The sequence below is a fragment of the Scyliorhinus torazame genome, chromosome 4 (genome assembly GCF_047496885.1).
Source record: "Scyliorhinus torazame isolate Kashiwa2021f chromosome 4, sScyTor2.1, whole genome shotgun sequence".
NCBI classification, from domain to species: Eukaryota; Metazoa; Chordata; class Chondrichthyes; order Carcharhiniformes; family Scyliorhinidae; genus Scyliorhinus; species Scyliorhinus torazame.
In genome coordinates, this window is record NC_092710.1 from 236,132,918 (window position 1) to 236,154,941 (window position 22,024).

The following is a 22,024-nucleotide window of genomic DNA, read 5'->3' on the forward strand; positions in this document are numbered from 1 at the left end:
ACCATGTACGCCCACTCCGACCCCACAGCCCACCCCCTGGCCACCCTCCATCACTACCCCCAGCCCTAGCAGAAGCCCCCTGGCACATAATCCGGCCGAATGTGGCAGCGCTGGACACTGCAGCCAGCACGCCAGGTTCCCAACCGCTGGGACCACACATGGCCCGTGCCCTCAGGAAGTCGGCCCACTGGGGACGGAGCATTGCGGGTGGGCGGCTGATGACTGTGCGTGGCGTGCGGCCTAATTCTAATTTGGAGGGGGCGGCGCATCGTCAACCGATGTCAAACCGGCGCCTTCCCCGAATCCGGCATCGGAAGCCATTCTCCGCCTGATCGCCGATTTCGGCATCAAACTACGGAGAATCTCACCCTGTATTCCCTTTAGATTCGAAGAATGAGGGGTAACCTCTTTGAAATTTACACAATTCTTACAGGACATGGCAGGGTGGATGTAGATTATTCTCCTAACTGGTGAGTTTAAAACCAGGGGAGATAATAAGTGGTAGACCATATAAGTATGCAGTGAGGAGGAATTTCTTCACTCGGAAGGTGGTGAATATTTGGAATTCCCCACCCCAGAGGGCTGTGAAAGCCCAATCATTGAGCATATTCAAGACAGAAATCACTAAATGTCCAGAGACCAATGCCATTAGGAATTATGGGGAGAATGTGGCTAAGTGCCACTGAGCTAAATGATCAGCCGTGACCAAATAGAATGGCGGTGCAGGCTCAAACAGCCAAATAGCCTACTCCTGTTCCAAGTTCCTTTCAGGATGTCCCAAAACTCAGTAAAGTCAGTGAGATTTTATAGTGTGGTCACTGTTTAATATAAGAAACGTGACAAATTCAAAATTGTTGGTTGAAGCACACTGGGAAAAATTCTGTTTCTCTTTCGTTTGTTCCATTGCATATTTTACATCCACCAGAGTAGCTCAATGTGGTAGTCACCACTATTGTATTGTATATACCGCATACGAGGGGTATTACGGTAAGGCCCCTGTACTACAGGTAGGGGGGTAGATCCCTGCCTGCTGGCTCTGCCCAGTAGGCGGAGTATAAATGTGTGGGCTCACCGAGCTGCAGCCATTTCGGCTACACATCTCTGCGTATTAAACCTCGATTACACTCTACTCTCGTCTTGTCGTAATTAATAGTGCATCAATTTATTATGCAGAGATTTTACAACGATGGATCTCCGCATCAAGCTTGATCGTCTGCAGCTGCACCCTCAAGCAGACAATGCCAAATTGGCCTTCGCACATTGGCTAGTTTGCTTTGAAGCATACATCGGATCTGCGACAGAACCACTGTCAGAGGCACAGAAGCTCCAGATCCTTTACACGCGGCTGAGCTCCGATATCTTTCCCCTCATCCGGGACACGCCGACCTACGCTGAGGCCATGGCGCTACTGAACGAGAACTACACTCAGCAGACCTACAAAATCTACGCCAGGCACCTCCTGTCCACGCGGCATCAACTCCCCGGTGAGTCTGTGGAAGATTTCTGGCGTGCCCTGCACGCCCTGGTGAGAGACTGCGATTGCCAGGCCGTTTCGGCCATTGAACATTCGACCTGCTAGTTCGAGAGGCGTTCGTTACGGGCATAGGGTCGACCTACATCCGCCAGTGCCTCTTAGAATGGGCTACCCTCAACCTTGCGGCGACCAAGAAACTAGCGATCTCGCTCACAGTTGCCTCACGCAATATACAGGCATATGCCCCCGACCGCACGGCCAACCCCTCCTGGGCATCGTGGATCCCGCCAGCGAACACCGCATCATGGACCCCATCAGCGACCACCCCCAGCCAACCCCAGGCCTTCGCCGCGCCACAGCCAACCAACCCCGGGGGACCCAAGTGCTACTTCTGCGGACAGACAAAACACCCCTGGCAGCGCTGCCCGGCGAGGAGCGCACTCTGCAAGGCCTGCAGGAAGAAAGGACAATTTTGCTGCTGTGTGCCAGGCCCGCTCGATCGCCGCTATTGTCCCTGCACCCCCCACGTGCGACCCGTGGGCGCCGCCATCTCCCTCACCTCAGACCACGTGCGGCCCGTGGGCGCCACCAACTTGCTCGCCTCATAACACGTGCGGCCCTTGGGCGCTGATGTGTTGGGTATGCCGGGTCTGCGAGGACTGTGTTTACTGCTGCAGTGAAAGAGACAGGCTTCCAACACTTGAAGAAATGCAACTCGATTTTATTGAACTCTTAATTATCATACATACTTTAACTGTGGGTTGACACTATGCTGACTTGACTGGAGACCTGAGGCTAACCTGACCAGACTATCTTACTACCACATGGTGTATGTTCTAGTTGCTGCTCATGGGCTCTGACTGTCTCAGCGGCTGGATCCCAAGAGAGCGGGAAAACTAGTGCCCTCTCACTTTATAGTGGTCGTGTCCTGTCTGGTGATTGGCTGCTGTGTTCTGTGTCATCCTGTGTGTCAATCACTGCCTGTCTGTGCACCATCATATACCTGCGTGTATATTATGACACCTCCCCCCATGTGTGTAGGTCAATAAATAGTGAGTGTGTGCATGTACATGATATATACAAAGTATGTGTGGTGAACCACTGTATTATGGGATGTAAGGTAGGACCTTCACTACAGGTTCGCCGGCAGCCCCTGCCGGCTGGCTCTGCCCGCTAAGATCTGTATAAACATGCGTGACCTCCAGTGTCCTGCCATTTCGCCAGCTGCAGCAGGAGGCCACGCATCTGACTGCAATAAAGCCACAGTTGTACCCAATCCGCGTCTTTGTGCAATTGATTGCACATCAATTTATTGCAGTCAGATTTTTCCACAGAATGGATATCAGAATTAAGCCCGATCACCTGCAACTGGATCCGCACTCGCCCGACGCCAGAAAAGACTTTACTCACTGGCTAGCATGTTTTGAGGCCTACATCAACGCTGCAGACCCCGCGCCAACGGAGGCTCAGAAGATAAACGTCCTGTACTCCAGACTGAGCTCCAGCGTGTTCCCGTTGATCCAAGATGCCTCGAATTACACTAAAGCAATGGAACTCCTTAAGGAACACTATGCGCAGAAGGTGAACACGCTCTTCGCCAGGCATGTACTCGGCACTCGCTCGCAACTACCTGGTGAGTCCATCGAAGACTTCGGGCTCGCCCTAATTCCACTCGTCCGGGACTGTGACTGTCAGGCCGTTGCGGCCGCTGAACACGCAAACCTCCTCATGCGCAATGCTTTCGTGACGGGGATTGCGTCGAACCGCATCCAAGAACGATTACTGGAAGGGTCCACGCTCGAACTAGCGGAGACGAAAACCTTGGCGCTCTCCATGACGGTCGCATCCCGTAATGTACAGTCTTACTCCTCCCGCCGCGCTGCCCACCCTTCTACCCCTTCCTACCCCTCCTGGACCCCGCCTGACGACCTCCTCTACTGGGGCCCTGCCTTCCCAATACGCCTGCGCCATCGCCGATCCGCGCATCCCGGGGGTCCCCGCTGCTACTTCTGCAGCCAGCAGAAGCACCCCCGCCAACACTGCCCGGCCCGCACTGCCGTTTGTAAATCCTGCAGTAAGAAGGGACACTTCGTGGCTGTGTGCCAGGCCCGCGAAGTCGCTGCGATTGCGCCCGCTATCGCCCCCTCCCCCATGCCAAACGCACAATGGGAACCGCCATCTTATCCTCCCGGGGCCATGTGCGACCAATGAGGGCCGCCATCTTGTCCCCCTTCGGCCATGGGCGCCGCCATCTTGTCCCGACCCCGCAATGTGCGCACTATGGGCGCCGCCATTTTGTTCCCCACAGGGTCTCCGGACATCCCAAGATCGGAACCACACACGCTCGCCATCCGAAGCATCCGACGACTACCCGCAGCTCGCTTCGATGACGCTGGACCAATCTCGTTCACACAACCTGGCCACCACGTCGACGATGGTGAAAATCAACGGCCACGCGACCTCATGCCTGCTGGACTCCGGGAGCGTTGAAAGCTTCATACACCCAGATACGGTAAGGCGCTGCTCCCTTGTGGTCCGTGCTGCCAATCAAAGGATCTCCCTAGCCTCCGGATCCCACTCCGTCCCGATCCGAGGCTTCTGTACAGTTACCCTCACTGTCCAATTGAATTTAGTAACTTTCGCCTCCATGTCCTTCCTAATCTCTGCGCTGCAGTCCTGTTGGGCCTGGACTTCCAGTGCAATCTCCAGAGCCTCACCCTCAAATTCGGCGGGCCCCTACCCCTCCTTACCGTTTGCGGCATCGCGACCCTCAAGGTCGACCCCCCTCCCTCTTTGCCAATCTAACTGTGGATTGCAAGCCCGTCGCCACCAGGAGCAGACGGTACAGCACCCAGGACAAGACCTTCATCAGGTCCCAAGTCCAGCGGCTGCTTAGGAAAGTATTATCGAGGCCAGCAATAGCCCCTGGAGAGCCCAAGTGGCAGTGGTTAAAACTGGGGAGAAACACAGAATGGTCGTGGACTACAGCCAGACCATCAATTGGTACACACAGCTCGACACGTACCCCCTCCCACGCATATCTGATATGGTCAATTAGTTTGCGCAGTATCGGGTCTTCTCAACAATTGACCTGAAATCCGCCTACTACCAGCTCCCCATCCGGAAGTCGGACCGTCAATACACTGTCTTCGAGGCGGACAGTCGGCTCTATCACTTCCTTAGGGTCCCCCTCGGCGTCACAAACGGGGTCTCGGTCTTCCAAAGTGAAATGGACCGAATGGTCGACCAGTACGGTTTGCGGCCCACCTTTCCGTACTTCGATAGTATCACCATCTGCGGCCATGACCAGCAGGACCACGATGCCAACCTCGATAAATTCCTCCGCACTGCCACTCTTCTCAACCTGACCTATAACAAAGAGAAGTGTGTGTTCAGCATGACCCGGTTAGCCATTCTCGGCTATGTAGTCCAAAACGGACTTCTCGGGCCCGACCCCGACCGCATGCGCCCCCTCATGGAGCTCTCCCTCCCCCACTGCCCCAAGGCCCTGAAACGTTGCCTGGGGTTCTTTTCCTACTACGCCCAGTGGGTCCCAAACTATGCGGACAAGGCCCGCCCACTCATTCAGTCCACCCAATTCCCTCTCGCGGCCGAGGCACAACACGCTTTCACCCGCATCAGAGCAGACATCGCCAAGGACCGGATGCACGCAGTGGACGAGTCACTGCCTTTTCAAGTAGAAAGCGACGCTTCAGACGTCGCCTTTGCCGCCACTCTAAACCAGGCAGGCAGACCCGTGGCATTCTTTTCCCGCACCCTTCATGCCTCTGAAATTCGACACTCATCTGTCGAAAAGGAGGCCCAAGCTATCGTTGAAGCTGTGCGGTATTGGAGGCATTACCTGGCCGGTCAGAGATTCACTCTCCTCACTGACCCAACGGTCGGTAGCCTTCATGTTCAATAACACACAGCGGGGCAAGATCAAAAATGATAAAATCTTGCGGTGGAGAATCGAGCTCTCCACCAACAATTACGAGATTTTGTATCGCCCCGGTAAACTCAACGAGCCCCCCCCCCCCCGATGCCCTATCCCGAGGTACATGTGCCAGCGCACAAGTGGACTGACTCCGGACCCTGCATGATGATCTCTGTCACCCAGCGGTCACCCACTTTTATCACTTCATAAAGGCCCGCAATCTGCCCTACTCAGTCAAGGAAGTCAGGGCTGACACTTGAGACTGGCAGGTCTGCACGGAGTGTAAACCGCACTTCTACCAGCCAGACCGAGCGCACCTGGTGAAGGCCTCCCGCCCCTTTGAACGCCTCAGCGTGGACTTCAAAGGGCCCCTTCCCTCCACCGACCGAAACACGTACTTTCTTAATGTGGTCGACGAATATTCCAGATTCCCCTTCGCCGTCCCATGCCCCGATATGACGTCTGCCACCATTATCAAAGCTTCAACACCATCTTCGCTCTGTTTGGTTTCCCCGCCTACGTCCACAGTGACCGGGGATCTTCATTTATGAGCAATGAGCTGCATCAGAACCTGCTCAACAGGGGCATTGCCTCGAGCAGGACGACCAGCTGCAACCCCGGGGAAACGGGAAGGTGGAGCGGGAGAATGGGACGGTCTGGAAGGCCGTCCAGCTGGCCCTACGGTCCAGAAATCTCCCGGCCTCCCGCTGGCAAGAGATCCTCTCCAACGCCCTTCACTCCATTCGGTCGCTCCTGTGCATGGCGACTAACGAAACCCCCCATGAACGTCTCTTTGCCTTCCCCAGGAAGTCCACCTCCGGGGTTTCGCTCCCAATGTGGCTGGCAGCTCCAGGACCCGTCTTCCTCCGCAAGCACGTTCGGCTACACAAGGCGGACCCGTTGGTTGAGAGGGTACAGCTACTTCACGTGAACCCGCAGTACGCCTACGTAACGTACTCCGACGGCCGCCAAGACACAGTCTCCCTCAGGACCTGACACCAGCTGGGTCCCCCCCCCCCCCCCCCTCTGTCCCGGCGCCACCCTCCCTCCTCCCAGCGCACCCCACCACAGCCCCCACTCCAGGACGATCTGTCCTCCCCTTGGTCCCACCCAGGGATGAAGATGAGGTCGACACGCTCCCGGAGTCACCGACGACCGAATCAACGCCAAAATCGCCACCAGAACTGCGGTGCTCGCAACGACAGATCAAGGCGCCCAATCGTCTGAATTTGTAAACTTTTCCTTAAAATGTTAAACACCTGAATGTAAATAGTTTTCCACCTACCCCTGCTGGATTCTTTTTTTAACAGGGGATGAATGTGGTAGTCACCACTGTTGTATTGTACATACCGCATGGGGTATTACGGTAACGACCCTGTACGACAGGTACTGGGGTAGATCCCTGCCTGCTGGCTCCGCCCAGTAGGCCGAGTATAAATGTGTGTGCTCTCCGAGCTGCAGCCATTTTGGCAGCAGCTGCGGGAGGCTGCACATCTCTGTGTAATAAAGCCTCGATTACGCTCTACTCTCGTCTCGTCGTAATTGATAGTACATCACTCAACAGCATCTGGAGTTAGCTCATAGATCAGTTATGATCTCATTTTATGGTGGAATAGGCTCAAAGGGCTCTATGGCTTACTCCTGTTCCTGTTCCTACATTGCTAAGTAATTTTGATTTCACCACACATCCCAAAGATAGCACTTCCAACAGTTCAATGCTCCCTCAATACTAAATTGAAATGTCGGCCCAGATTTTGTGTTCAAATCACAGGAGTGCGACTTGAACCCATAACATTTTGTCAAGTTGAAGCACAGTTAACATATGATATTTTCACTATAAGATGAAAATACATTTCTCTATGAAGGCTCTTGTAGAACAGAGGGAACCACAGAATCATAGAAAAGGTACAGTGCAAAAAGAGGCCATTCAGCCCATCACGTCTGCGCTGGCCAAAAAGAGAAAAATAAATTAGCTGCTCATTTCCAGCACCTGATCCATAGTCTTTCAGGTTACAACACTTCAGTTGCAGATCCAGGTACCTTTCAAAGGAGTTGAGCATTTCAGCCTCAATCACCAACTTAGGCTGTAAATTCTAGATGTCCACTGTCATGATATGCAAACATGCAGCTAATGAACACATAGAATAGGACACGACCAATGAGCAGTCAGGACAGTCAGGGGTGGTATCTCACTATAAAAGGGATGAGGCACTCACACCCCGCCTCTTTCCACAGACCAACATCTGCAGAGTGAGACAGGGTGTATCCTCAGCATCACACCCCAGCACGTGGCTTAGAGCAAGGCTGGGTCAGTTAGACTGAGTTACTACATTTAGATTAGCAGAGAATCGAACTCATTGAGAACTGTGCTAATAGTTCAATAAAACACACTGAACTCACTTCAAAGTCTGGAACATCTTTTACTCAAAACTGCATCAAGTGGCAGGTTGTGTTATTCCAATTACATAACACGACATCCACCACCCTCTGGGTGAAAAATCCTAACCCTAACTACATGTCCCCTCTAATCCTTCTACCAATCACCTTAAATCTACGCCCACTGGTAATTTACCCCTCAGCTAGGAGAAACAAGTTTTTCATTTATGGCTCAATTAGAATCTCCCCACCACCAGCCTACTCTGTTCTGAGGAAAACAACCCTAACCTATCCAATCTCTCCTTATAGCTGCAATTTTAAAGACCTGGCAACATTCTTGTATATCTCCTCTGCACTTTCTTCAGAGTAATTATGTCCTTCCTGTAATGTGATGACCAGAACTGTACACAAAATCAAATTGTGGCGGAAAGCGTCATAGATAGGAGTTATAAAGGCGTGGTCACACCCAAGGTGCAGGCAGATAGATGGGTGACCGCTAGAAAGGGCAGACAATCAGTGCAGGAATCTTCTGTGGCTGTCTCCCTCTCTTACAGGTATACCTTTTTGGATCCTGTTGCGGGGGGGGAAGCCTATCAGTGGAAAACAACAGCAGCCAGAACAGTGGCACCACAACTGACTCTGTCGCTCAGCAGGGGAGGGCAAATAATAATAATCTTTTATTGTCACAAGTATGAAGTTACTGTGAAAAGTCCCTAGTCGCCACATTCCGGCGCCTGTTCGGGTAAGCCGGTACGGGAATTGAACCCGCGCTGCTGGCCTTCTTCTGCATTACAAACCAGCTGTCTAGCCCACTGAGCTAAACCGGCTCACTGACTCTAAAGTAAGGGGCACAGATAGGCGCTTCAGTGGAAGTGAAAGAGACTCCAGGATGGTGTGTTGCCTCCCTGGTGCCAGGGTCAAGGATGTCTCTGAATGAACACAGGACATCCCGAAGGGAAGAGGGTGAACAGCCAGAGGTCGTAGTACACAAAGGTACTAATGACAGAGGGTGGAAGAGTGATGAGGTCCTGCAGAAGGAGTTCAGGGAGTTTGGCAGTAAGCTAAGAAGCAAGACCTCTAGGGTTGTAATCTCAGGATTACTCCCTGTGCCACGTGCCAGTGAGGCTAGAAATTGGAGGATAGTGCAGCTAAACACGTGGCTAAACCAGGGGTGTAGGAGGGAGGGTTTCAGATTTATGGACCATTGGGATCTCTTCCGGGCAGGTGCGACCTGTACAAAAAGGACGGGCTGCATCTAAACTCGAGGGACACCAATACCATGGCTGGAAGGTTTGCGAGTGTCCCTCGGGAGGATTTAAACTAATATGGCAGTGGGGTGGAAACCAGAGCGTTAGCTTAGAAGGTGTCATAATTGAAGGGGAAACCGAGAACAAAAATAATAGAACATCACCCTCAGGCAGAGCAAAAAAGGTGACAAGTGTGAGAAGGGAGGTGGTCAATGCAGGACTGAGGGTGTTGTACCTTAATGCACGCAGTATACAGAACAACGTAAATGAGCTTGTTGCGCACATTGATATTGGCCGGTACGATGTTGTGGGCATCACAGAGTCGTGGCTGCAATGGGATCAGGGCTGGGCTCTAAATATACAAGGATATGTGTCCTATCGAAAGGACAGGCAGATGGGCAAAGGGGGCGGGGTTACATTGTTAGTGAGGAATGAAGTTACATTGATAGCAAAGAGTGATATAGGATCAGAAGGCATAGAATCTCTGTGGGTAGAGTTAAGGAATCGCAAAGGTAAAAAGACCCTGCTGGGAGTTAAGTGCAGGCTCCCTACCAGTAGTCAGAATGTGGGGCAGAAAATAAATCAGGAGATAGAGAAAGCATGTAAAAAAGGCAATATCACAATAATCATGGGCGAATTCAATACGCACATGGACTGGGAAAATCAGGTTGGTAGTGGATCCCAAGAAAAGGAATTTGTGGAATGTTTTAACAGATTTTTTTTGGAGCAGCTTGTGGTAGAGCCCACTAGGGAACAGGCAATTCTGGATTTGGTAATGCATAATGGGGCAGACTTGATTAGGGATCTTAAGGTGAAGGAACCCTTAGGGAGCAGTGACCACAATATGATAAAATTTACACTCCAGTTTGGGAGGGAGAAGCTGGGGTCAGATGTAACGGTATTACAATTAAATAAGGGTAACTACAAAGACATGAGGGAGGAGCTGGCCAGAGTTGGAAAAGGAGCCTGGCAGGGAAGACAGTGGTACAGCAATGGCAGGAGATTTTGAGGGTTATTTGAGAGGCACAGCAGAAATTCACCCCAAGGAGGAGGAAACATGCTAAGAGCAGGACAAGGCAGCCATGGTTGACGAGGGAAGTCAAGGACAGCATAAAGCAAAATAAAAAGCACATAGAGTGGCAAGGATTAATTGGAAGCCAGAGGGTTAGGAATCATTTAAAAGTGAGCAGAGGACAACTAAAAAAGTAATAAGGGGGGAGAAGATGAAATATGAGTGCAAGTTAGCTAGTAATATAAAAGAAGATAGAAAGAGTTTCTTTCAATATATAAAAGGTAAGAGAGAGGCAAAAATAGTATTGGACCACTGGAAAACGTGGCTGGGGAAGTAATAATAGGAAACAAAGAAATGGCAGATGAACTGAATAGTTACTTTGCATCAGTCTTCACGATGGAAGACACCAGTGGGATGCCAGAGCTCCAGGAGAACCAAGGGGCAGAGGTGAGTGCAGTGACCATTATTAAGGTGAAGGTTCTGGGGAAACTGAAAGGTCTGAGGGTGGATAAGTCACCTGGACCAGATGGACTACATCCAGGGTCCTAAAAGATATAGCTGAGGGAATTGTGGAGGCATTGGTGGTGATCTTTCAGGAATCACTGGAGGCAGGAAGGGTCCCAGAGGACTGAAAAGTGGCTAATGTAACACTACTGTTTAAGAAGGGAGGGAGGCAGAAGACGGGAAATTATAGGCCAGTTAGTCTGACTTCGGTCATTAGTAAGATTTTAGAGTCTGTTATTAAAGACAAGATTGCAAAGTACTTGGAAGTGCATGGTAACATAAGACTGAGTCAGCACGTCTTTGTCAAAGAGACAATTCTGTTAGAGTTCTTTGAGGAGGTAAGAAGGAAGTTAGACAAAGGAGAACCAGTGGACGTGATTTATTTAGATTTCCAGAAGGCTTTTGACAGGGTGCCGCATAGGAGACTGTTAAATAAGTTAAGAGTCCATGGTGTTAAGGGTAAGATCCTGGCATGGATAGAGGATTAGCTGACTGGCAGAAGGCAGAGAATGGGGATTAAGGGGTCTTTTGCAGGATAGCAGCCGGTGATTAGTGGTGTACCTCAGGGGTCGGTGCTGAGACCACAACTTTTCACAACATACATTAATGATCTGGAAGAAGGAACTAAAGGCACTGTTGCTAAATTTGCAGATGATACAAAGATCTGTAGAGGGATAGGTTATATTGAGAAAGCAAAGGGGCTGCAGAAGGGTTTGGACAGGCTAGGAGAGTGGGCAGTGATGTAGCAAATGAAATATATTGTGGAAAATGTGAGGTTATGCACTTTGAAAGGAGGAATTTAGGCATAGACTATTTTCTAAATGGGGAAAGGCTCAGGAAATCAGAAGCACAAAAGGACTTGGGAGTCCTTGTTCATGATTCTCTTAAGGTTAACGTGCAGGTTCAGTCACTAGTTAAAAAGGCAAATGCAATGTTCGCATTCATGTCAAGAGGGCTAGAATACAAGACCAGTGATGTACTCCTGAGGCTGTATAAGGCTCTGGTCAGACCCCATTTGGAGTATTGTGAGCAGTTCTGGGCCCTGTATCTAAGGACGGATGTGCTGGCCTTGGAAAGAGTCCAGAGGAGGTTCACAAGAATGATCCCTGGAATGAAGAATTGGCTTATGAGGAACGGTTGAAGACTCTGGGCCTGTACTGGTTGGTTCAGAAGGATGAGGGGTGATCTTATTGAAACTTACAGGATACTGCGAGGCCTGGATTGAGTGGACATGGAGAGGATGTTTCCACTTGTAGAAAAAAATAGAACCAGGAGACACCATCTCAGACTAAAGGGACGATCCTTTAAAACAGAGATGAGGAGGAATTTCTTCAGCCAGAGGGTGGTGAATCTGTGGAACTCTTTGCTGCTGAAGGTTGTGGAGGCCAAATCACTGAGTGTCTGTAAGACAGAGATAGATAGGTTCTTGATTAATAACGGGTCAGGGGTTATGGGTAGAAGTCCGGAGAATGGCGATGAGAAAATATCAGCCATGATTGAATAGCGGAGCAGACTCGATGGGCCGAGTGGCCTAATTTCTGCTCCTCTCTTATGTCTTATAGTCTTATACAGTTCCAACATTACAAACTGCTTTTGTACACAATATCTCACCCAATGAAGGAAAACATCCTATGATTCCATATGTTTTTTAACTACCTTGTCCACCTATCCTGCTACCTTCAAGGACCTGTGGACATGCACTCCAAGGTCTCTCATTTCCTCAGCCCCTCTCAATATCTTCCCATTTATTGAGTATTTTCTTGCTTTATTTGTCCTCACATTTTTCCAGATTGAATTTCATGTGAATTTCATATCAGCAATATTTACAAGTTAAGATTTCTTAATTACAAATGAGTCTGTTCCAGCATTAATTACAGGGTTGGGATTGTAAAATATTTACTTGAGCTTTTGATTGGCTAATTTCAATTATTTTATAGGTATTGCCACTGAGTCAAATTCTCTGCCCAATGTTGGACCCAAACTTTCACCTGTATGTGGTGTGACTGGTGTACTTTGTATTGCTTTCTTTCATAAATTAGTCCGGTAGTTAATGGTGTGTATAGTATGGCAATGCTTTTCCCAGGAGGTAACAAAATATCAGCAATATTTACAAGTTAAGATTTCTTAATTACAAATGAGTCTGTTCCAGCATTAATTACAGAGTTGGGATTGTAAAATATTTACTTGAGCTTTTGATTGGTTAATTTCAATTATTTTATAGGTATTGCCATTGAGTCAAATTCCTATATGCCTATTACAGTTGTCTTTCTTGTAAAACCTAACCAGTACATATCATCTGGGTTTTTTTGTTTTGCAGACTTATTTTGTAACAATCATCTTTGCTTGTGCACATAGATTTAAATGGAAATGACTACATTGATCAAGAGGACATAAGGAATATTATACTTCGCTTAACTTATGGGATGATGGATGAAACAAACATTTCAGTGTTGATTCATTATGTATGTAACTGTTTTATTTAAATTTGTCGTAATTTAGCACAATATGGGGCTCAATTTTACGCTGAGGATGGGATCCCTGCACCACACTAGGTTTTGGGGGCAAGATCACCTCCACTTAGTTTGCTTAATATGAAACAGGACTTCCATCCATCTCCAGGAGCACATCCGGCCTCATAGAACTCCTGGCCAGGTGGAGTGCCAAGCAGGAGTGATGGCCACTGCTGGTACTGCAGGTAGGCCAAGCAGCTGGCATTCAGTGATTGGCCCAGACATTCAGTTAAGTCCGAGATCTCACAGAGGCTAGGCTGTCAGGTACATGTGGACAGGCTAGGATGAGATTCAATGTAGGGTGGCAAAACTGTGGGAAGGGGGCTTCCATTTGACACAGAGGACCCGGGAAAGAGGCACCCTCCTTTTACTGACCAGCAGACTGCAGGGTTAAACCTGCTAGGCTACTCATTGGGTGCAGACCTCTCCCACTGCCCATTATATTGGGCCAGTGTTAGGATAAGGCCCTTAATGTGCATTAATTACCCACTTCAGGGCCTCAATTGGGCTATAGGCAGGTGATCCATCCGAAGGATGGAGGCCCTCTGTCAACCACAGAGTGTGTGATCAGAAGGGCACCACCACTCTAAGCCCAAAAAGAGGCCATCAGGTTTTACTGGTCAGTCCCCCCAAATGTCAGAGGGCAAACCCCACCCCTGGTAAAATGTCAGCGATGGAGTGATAAGGCCCTTAAATGGTCCTCAATTTCTGTCCTCCCCTCAATCACCACTGAGAAATCCATGACGATGGGCTTTCCACCCACCTCCTTCCTTCCTTATTCTCTGCTACCTGCCCAAACCTGCTCCCAACATTCCATATTTGTGACCTTTCATTAGAACTGGGAAAAGTTAAAAATGTGGCAGGTTTGAGAAAGTAAAGGGGGTGAGGGCCCCTGAGACAAATAACAAAAAGGAAGGTCTGTGATAGGATGGAGAGATTAAATGTCCAAAGTGCTTATGGCACCAGGCCAAAGGGACAAGTAAAACAAAAGATATATCTAAAGGAAGTGAATGGCACGATAATAAATAGCTGTCATCTGAAAGCAATAGAACATTACAGCGCAGTACAGGCCCTTCGGCCCTCGATGTTGCACCGACCTGTGAAACCAATCTAAAGCCCATCTACACTATTCCATTATCATCCATATGTTTATCCAATGACCATTTAAATGCCCTTAATATTGGCGAGTCCACTACTGTTGCAAGCAGTGCATTCCACGCCCTTACTGTTCTCTGAGTAAAGAACCTACCTCTGACATCTGTCCTATATCTATCTCCCCTCAATTTAAAGCTATGTCCCCTCGTGCTAGCCATCACCATCCGAGGAAAAGGGCTCTCACTGTCCACCCTAACTAATCCTCTGATCATCTTGTATGCCTCTATTAAGTCATCTCTTAACCTTCTTCTCTCTAACGAAAACAGCTTCAAGTCCCTCAGCCTTTCCTCATAAGATCTTCCCTCCATACCAAGCAACATCCTGGTAAATCTCCTCTGCACCCTTTCCAATGCTTCCACATCCTTCCTATAATGCGGCGACCAGTACTGCACGCAATACTCCAAATGCGGATGCACCAGAGTTTTGTACAGCTGCAACATGACCTCGTGGCTCTGAAACTCAATCTCTCTATCAATAAAAGCTAACACACCGTACGCCTTCTTAACAACCCTATCAACCTGGGTGGCAACTTTCAGGGATCTATGTACATAGACACCGAGATCTCTCTGCTCATCCACACTGTCAAGAATCTTACCATTAGCTCAGTACTCTGTATGCCTGTTACTCCTTCCAAAATGAATCACCTCACACTTTTCTGCATTAAACTCCTTTTGCCACTTCTCAGCCCAGCTCTGCAGCTTATCTATGTCCCTCTGTAACCTGCAACATCCTTCCACATTGTCCACAACTCCACCGACTTTAGTGTCATCTGCAAATTTGCTCGCCCATCCTTCTACGCCCTCCTCCAGGTCATTTATAAAAATAACGAACAGCAGTGGCCCCAAAACAGATCCTTGTGGTACACCACTAGTAACTGAACTCCAGGCTGAACATTTCCCATCAACCACCACCCTTTGTCTTCTTCCAGCTAGCCAATTTCTGATCCAATCCGCTAAATCACCCTGAATCCCATGCCTCCATATTTTCTGCAATAGCCTACCGTGGGGAACCTTATCAAACGCTTTGCTGAAATTCATATATACCACATCAACTGCTTTACCCTCATCCACCTGTTTGGTCACCTTCTCAAAGAACTCAATAAGGTTTGTGAGACACGACCTACCCTTCACAAAAAAAAGAAAAAAAGAAATAAACAAGAGGGAAAGAAAAACAAACCAGCAAGGAAAAAGGAAACAAAATGGTTACTATCTGAAACTGTTGAACTCATTGTTGAATCCAAATGTGCCCAGTAGAAAGATGAAGTGCTGTTCCTTGTTCTTGAGTTGACGTTCCTTGAAACACTGCATGAGGCCAAGGACAGAGGATAGTAGCATAGTGGTAATGTTACTCGACCCAGTAATCTAATCTAGTGGCCCAGACTAGTGCTCCGGGATCATGAGTTTGAAAATTCCACCATGCCAACTCCAGGAATTTAAATTCAGTTAAGTTCAGACTGGTGACATAATTAGTTCCTGAAAACCACGTCTTAAGTCTATACATCGTTAAGTCGAAGCCGATTTTCCCATAAGAACAATGTTGTAAATTTCACCAAAACAACCAGAATTTTGTGTTCAGTTATAAAAACATAATATAACAATCAATTAATATTATAATAGATAATTTATTTTAAAATTTGGAAACACAAAGATTCACCAAGTAAAAATGCATCGGAACAGCAACTGGATGTCTTGAGTCATGGAGATGGGCGAGACAAAACGTCAATGTGCACATATAAATGTTTGAACTTGTTCACTGGTGTGGTGTCATAAAACCAAAACTGAAGTTGTAAAGTCGAAACAGAGTTTCAATTTATAAACCTCTTAAGTGCCATTTGTTGTAAAGTCGAGGACTGCTTGTAATCAATCTGAAATAAAAATGAAACTAGTCTCGATAATAATGATAATAAAACTATTTGATTGTTGTCAAAACCCATCTGGTTCACCAATGTCTTCAGGGGAAGAAATTTTCCATCCTTACCCAATCTACCATACAAGTGACTCCAGATGCATACAAAGCGTTGCCTCTGAAAATGGCCTGGCAAGCTATTCAATTGTAGACACCTCGCTAAGACCTGCTTAAGGGCAATTAAGGATGGGAAAGATATTGTGGCCTTGCCAGTGATGCTCACATCCCAAGAATGAAATTGAGAAAAAGGTCAGAGTTGGAGAAAAGTATAGCATTAAAAAAACAGGCAACTGGAAAATCGGAGGCATTTCGCAAAGCAGTCATTAAGTTTGCGCTTGCTCTCTGCAATTTAGAAGAGACTGCAGTATGAATATGGTATACAAAATTGAAAGTGGTGCAAGTAAATCACTGTTACATCTTGTTACAGCCATGTGAGGAGGGATAAAAATTGACTCCCCTAATTTACCACTTCAGGTTTGGTTATAATAGGAGAGTTGAGTTTAATAGGGATGTGCTTTGCCAATACTGCAGAAATCCCACCATTTAAGCCTTCTCTACAAGTGTTTAAAGTCACACACATTCCCTGGGCCCTGCAAACACACTGGTATAAAAAATAGAATACAATGATAGACTTAAAGTTTTTTTTTACAGTCTGTGAAGAAAGTAACTAATCAAAGAAATATATAGCTAACTGTCCTTTGGCTGATCACAATGGTTTTTTTTTACATTTTGTTCAGTTATCTTCCTAGGTGCAGCTATGTTAAGAAAACAAAGGTAGTTTTAAGGGATTTATATTTGTATTGGTAAACATTAGAAATAAGGTATAGTTTTTTTTTACTGTGAAAATCACCTAGTCCCCACACTCTGGCGCCTGTTCAGGTACACTGAAGGAGAATTCAGAATGTCCAATTCACCTAACAGTCTTTTGGAACTTGTAGGAGGAAACCGGAGCACTCCGGAGGAAACCCACGCAGACATGTGTGAACGTGCAGACTCCTCACAAACAGTGACCCAAGCTGGGAATCGAACCTGAGACCCTGGTGCTGTGAAGCAACAGTGCTAACCACTGTGCTTCCCTAAGTGGGTTTAATTTAATGTTTCTGTGTCTGGAAGGGTAAAATTTATAGTTAGATTCATGCTGGACAAACATGTTTGTATGCGTGGGGGTTGGTTAAGTTGCAACAGTGTTTTCATTGTGCTTCAAAGGGCTTAGGCATGAATAATAAATAATCTAGCCGTGGTTGCTTAGCAACAGTGGCCCACTCTTCCATAGGGAAGAGATGTCCTTTTTTCTTCAGCACGGTAGCATAGTAGTTAGCACAATTACTTCACAACTCTAGGGACCCAGGTTCGATTCCCGACTTGGGTCACTCTGTGCGGAGTCTGCACATTCTCCCCGTGTGTGCGTGGGTTTCCTCCAGGTGCTCCGGTTTTCCGGTTTCCTCCCACAGTCCAAAGATGTGCAGGTTAAGTGGATTAGCCATGCTAAATTTCCCTTGGTGTCCAAAATTGTCCTTAGTGTTGGGTGGGGTTACTGGGTTATGAGGATAGGGTGGAGCGTGGGCTTGGGTAGGGTGCTCTTTCCAAGAGCTGGTGCAGACCCGATGGGCCGAATGGCCTCCTTCTGCACTGTAAATTTGATGATTCTTAGTTTTAGCTGAATTTGTTGGCAGTTGCAGACAGGACACTGGGGAGTGAACATATCTCAACTCTGCCAGGAGAATATGGACAGGACAAGGGAGCTGCAAAGAGGCAGGATTACCAAGGAAACAGTAACTGTTCAGGAACTGAGTCAGTAGGATGACTAAAGTTAGGAGAACAGAGACCAAGTTATTGTTCAGAAGAATTCAAGGACAAGTAAACAAAGGCTAAAGTTAAGGAGGCAATTGCAGTAACCAGATTTAAAGTGGGAAAGCAGATTTAAGAGGTAAATCAAATGTTTGATGCCATTTTAATAATCTGGAATTGAGAGTTAAAGCAATTGTGAACAGTTTGTACGGCAGTCAAGACAAAGAAATCCTAAATGGGGTGGAGTAAAACCTGAATACTGGATTCACTGTTAAAACTGGAGCAGAAGCTTTATTTAAAATAGTCATTTAGAAAACCTGGTCTGAATTTTGGAATGCAACCCACTAATGGAAAGCCTTAGTATAAAAGAAAATTTTAAAGCGTGTTTTTGAGAATGGATTTTGGAAAATCTCACATGACAATCATCATCTGGGGGGGGGTCTGAGGAGAAAACTGAGTTCAGAGCGGAATGTATTTGACTACAGCCAATTTATGTGTGTTGTTGTATGTATTAGGGGTAGTATGGTACCTGTGATGCCGAGAGGCTATTGGTAGACAGACACTGGTCCTGGCTGGATCTGCCGCCTGCTGGCTCCACCCAGTAAGGCGGAGTATAAGAGCCCGGGTTCTCCCAGCAGCCGCATACTGTAACTGAGCTGCTGGGGAACAAGTCTTGCTTAATAAAGCCTCGATTGACTTCATCACTTCTCGACTCGTGAGTAATTGATTGTGCTGCAATTTATTAAGCAGACTTAAAGAGACTATCGAGCTCCGGATCGCCCCGGAGTGTCTGTGAATCAGCCCCCATGCAGCAAACTCAGCGGCCGTATTTAAACACTGGCTAGCATTCTTTGAGGGATACCTCCGAACGGCCCCCGGCCAGACCACGGAAGACCAGAAAATGTAGGTCCTGCATTCCAGGGTGAGCCCGGAGATCTACACGCTCATCGAAGACGCGGAGGATTTCCCGACGGCGCTCACCATGCTGAAAGGGGTCTACATTCGGCCCATAAACCAAGTTTACGCACGCCACCAACTCGCGATGAGACGGCAAACCACGGAGAATCGCTGGACGAGTTCTGCAGCGCGCTGCTGATATTGGGAAGGAACTGCAACTGCCCATCGCTGAGCGCAAACGAACATACGGAACTCCTAATCAGGGATGCTTTTGTGGCAGGAATGACTTCTTCTCAAATTCACCAGAGACTGCTAGAGAGAGACTCGTTAGGACTCACAGAGGAACTGGCCCTTGCGGCCTCCCTCAACGTGGCTCACAAAATGCCCGCGCCTACGACCCCGACCACGCGGCAGCCCCTTGGGCTCCGTGGACCCCCGTTGCGACCGGCTCCCCGGCACCCCCCATCCCCCCGCAAGGCCTGCACGGCCAGAGCACCAGACCATCCGGGTGGGCCCCGCTGCTATTTTTGTGGGCAGGCGAAACACCCCCGGCAGCGCTGCCCGGCCCACTCGGCCATCTGTAAAAGCTGCGGCAAAAAAGGGCACTACTCAGCGGTGTGTCAGTTCTGGGGGGTCGCCGCAATCTCCGGGGGAGAACGGGGACAGCAGACTGAACCCCCACAATGATCCATGTGCGGCCGGGGGGGGCCGCCATTTTGGGTCCCGGACGCGACGCGGGGAGGTTGGGCGCCGCCATCTTGTGACCCCCGGCCACGTGCGATCCATGGGCGCGGTCATTTTGTCCGCCCCCGACCGCGTGCGATCCATGGGCGCCGCCATCTTGGCTGATAGCCAAGGACCCCAGCATGGATGGCTCCACGGGGTCTGAAGAAAACGCCCCGATGCAACAACCACGACTGGCTTCGGTGACCCTGGACCAGTCGCGGCCCCGGACGCTCCAAACGGCAACAACAACGGTGCTGGTCAACGGATACGAGGCGCCAAGCTTGATCGACTCTGGGAGCACGGAAAGTTTTATCCACCCGGATACGGTAAGACGCTGTTTTCTTTCCATTCGTCCGAGCACCCAAAAGATTTTCCTGGCAGCGAGATCCCATTCCGTGGAGATCAAAGGGTTCTGCATCGCGAACCTAATGGTGCAAGGGAGGGAGTTTAAGAATTATCGGCTTTATGTCCTTCCCCACCTCTGCGCTCCCACTCTCTTAGGGTTAGATTTCCAATGTAACCTCCAGAGCCTAACGTTCCAATTCGGCGGCCCTATACCCCCCCTCACTATCTGCAGCCTCGCAACCCTCAAGGTTGAACCGCCTTCCTTGTTTGCGAACCTCATCCCGGATTGCAAACCCGTCGCCACTAGGAGCAGACGATACAGCGCCCAGGATCGAATGTTTATCCGGTCTGAAGTCCAGCGGCTGCTGGAGGAAGGCATAATCCAGGCCAGCAATAGTCCCTGGAGAGCCCAGGTGGTAGTTGTGAAGACCAGGGAGCAGCAGAGGATGGTCGTAGACTATAGTCAGACCATCAACAGGTACACGCAGCTAGATGCATACCCTCTCCCCCGCATATCCGACATGGTCAATCGGATTGCACAGTACAAGGTCTTTTCCACCGTTGACCTTAAGTCCGCATACCACCAGCTTCCCATCCGCCCGAGTGACCGCAAGTACACGGCCTTCGAGGCAGACGAGCGGCTCTACCACTTTTTAAGGGTCCCATTTGGTGTCACTAACGGAGTCTCGGTCTTCCGACGGGAGATGGACCGAATGGTTGACCAGCACCGTTTGCGGGCCACGTTCCCATCCCTCGACAATGTAACCATCTGCGGCCATGACCAGCAGGACCATGTCGCCAACCTCCGCAAATTCCTCCAGACCGCTAACGCCCTGAACCTCACCTATAACGAGGAAAAATGCGTGTTTAGCACCAACCGTCTGGCCATCCTTGGCTACGTAGTGCGTAATGGAGTGATAGGCCCCGACCATGAACGCATGCATCCGCTTATGGAATTTCCCCTCCCCCACAGCTCCAAAGCCCTGAAACGCTGCCTGGGCTTCTTCTCGTACTACGCCCAGTGGGTTCCCCAATACGCAGACAAGGCACGCCCGTTAATCCAGTCCACTACCTTCCCCCTGTCGCCAGGCCTTCAGCCGCATCAAAGCGGATATCGCAAAGGCCACAATGCACGCAATCGACGAGTCCCTCCCCTTCCAAGTCGCGAGCGACGCATCCGATGTAGCTCTGGCGGCCACTCTCAACCAAGCGGGCAGACCCGTGGCCTTTTTCTCCCGGACCCTCCACGCCTCAGAAATCTGCCACTCCTCAGTGGAAAAGGAAGCCCAAGCCATAGTGGAAGCTGTGCGACATTGGAGGCATTACCTGGCCGGCAGGAGATTCACTCTCCTCACTGACCAACAGTCGGTAGCCTTTATGTTCGATAATGCACAGCGGGGCAAAATCAAGAATGACAAGATTTTGAGGTGGAGGATTGAGCTCTCCACCTATAACTATGAGATCTTGTATCGTCCCGGAAAGCTGAATGAGCCGTCCGATGTCCTATCCCGCGGCACATGTGCCAACGCACAAGTAGACCGCCTCCAAGCCCTCCACGAGGACCTCTGCCACCCGTGGGTCACTCGATTCTACCACTTTGTGAAGAGCCGCAACCTCCCCTACTCTGTTGAGGAGGTCCGAACAGCCACCAGGAACTGCCAAATCTGCGCAGAGTGCAAACCGCACTTTTTCAGGCCAGACAGAGCGCACCTGATAAAGGCTTCACGTCCCTTTGAACGCCTCAGTTTGGATTTCAAAGGCCGCTCCCCTCCACCGACCGCAACGCGTACTTCCTAAACGTGGTGGACGAATACTCCCGTTTCCCCTGCCCCGACATGACCGCGGCCACAGTCATTAAAGCCCTCGGCACCATCTTTACACTGTTCGGTTTCCCTGCGTACATCCATAGCGACTGGGGGTCCTCCTTCATGAGCGACGAACTGCGTCAGTTCCTGCTCAGCAAGGGCATTGCCTCGAGCAGGATGACCAGTTACAACCCCCGGGGGAACGGTCAGGTAGAGAGGGAGAACAGTATGGTCTGGAAGACCGTCCTACTGGCCCTACGGTCCAGAAATCTCCCAGTTTCCCGTTGGCAGGAAGTCCACCCGGATGCCCTCCACTCCATCCGGTCGCTGCTGTGTACCACCA

At 49.3% G+C, this 22,024-nt stretch overlaps 1 protein-coding gene across 1 annotated transcript in view; it reads left to right on the plus strand.

Annotated features, from left to right (window-relative positions):
- Positions 1–22,024, plus strand: part of LOC140411483 (calcium and integrin-binding family member 4-like) — a 143,322-nt gene that overhangs the window by 100,561 nt on the left and 20,737 nt on the right. Inside the window, exon 5 of the mRNA XM_072500575.1 lies at positions 12,906–13,012. Coding sequence (XP_072356676.1) covers positions 12,906–13,012 — 107 coding nt within the window. The remainder of the gene's footprint in view (positions 1–12,905; positions 13,013–22,024) is intronic.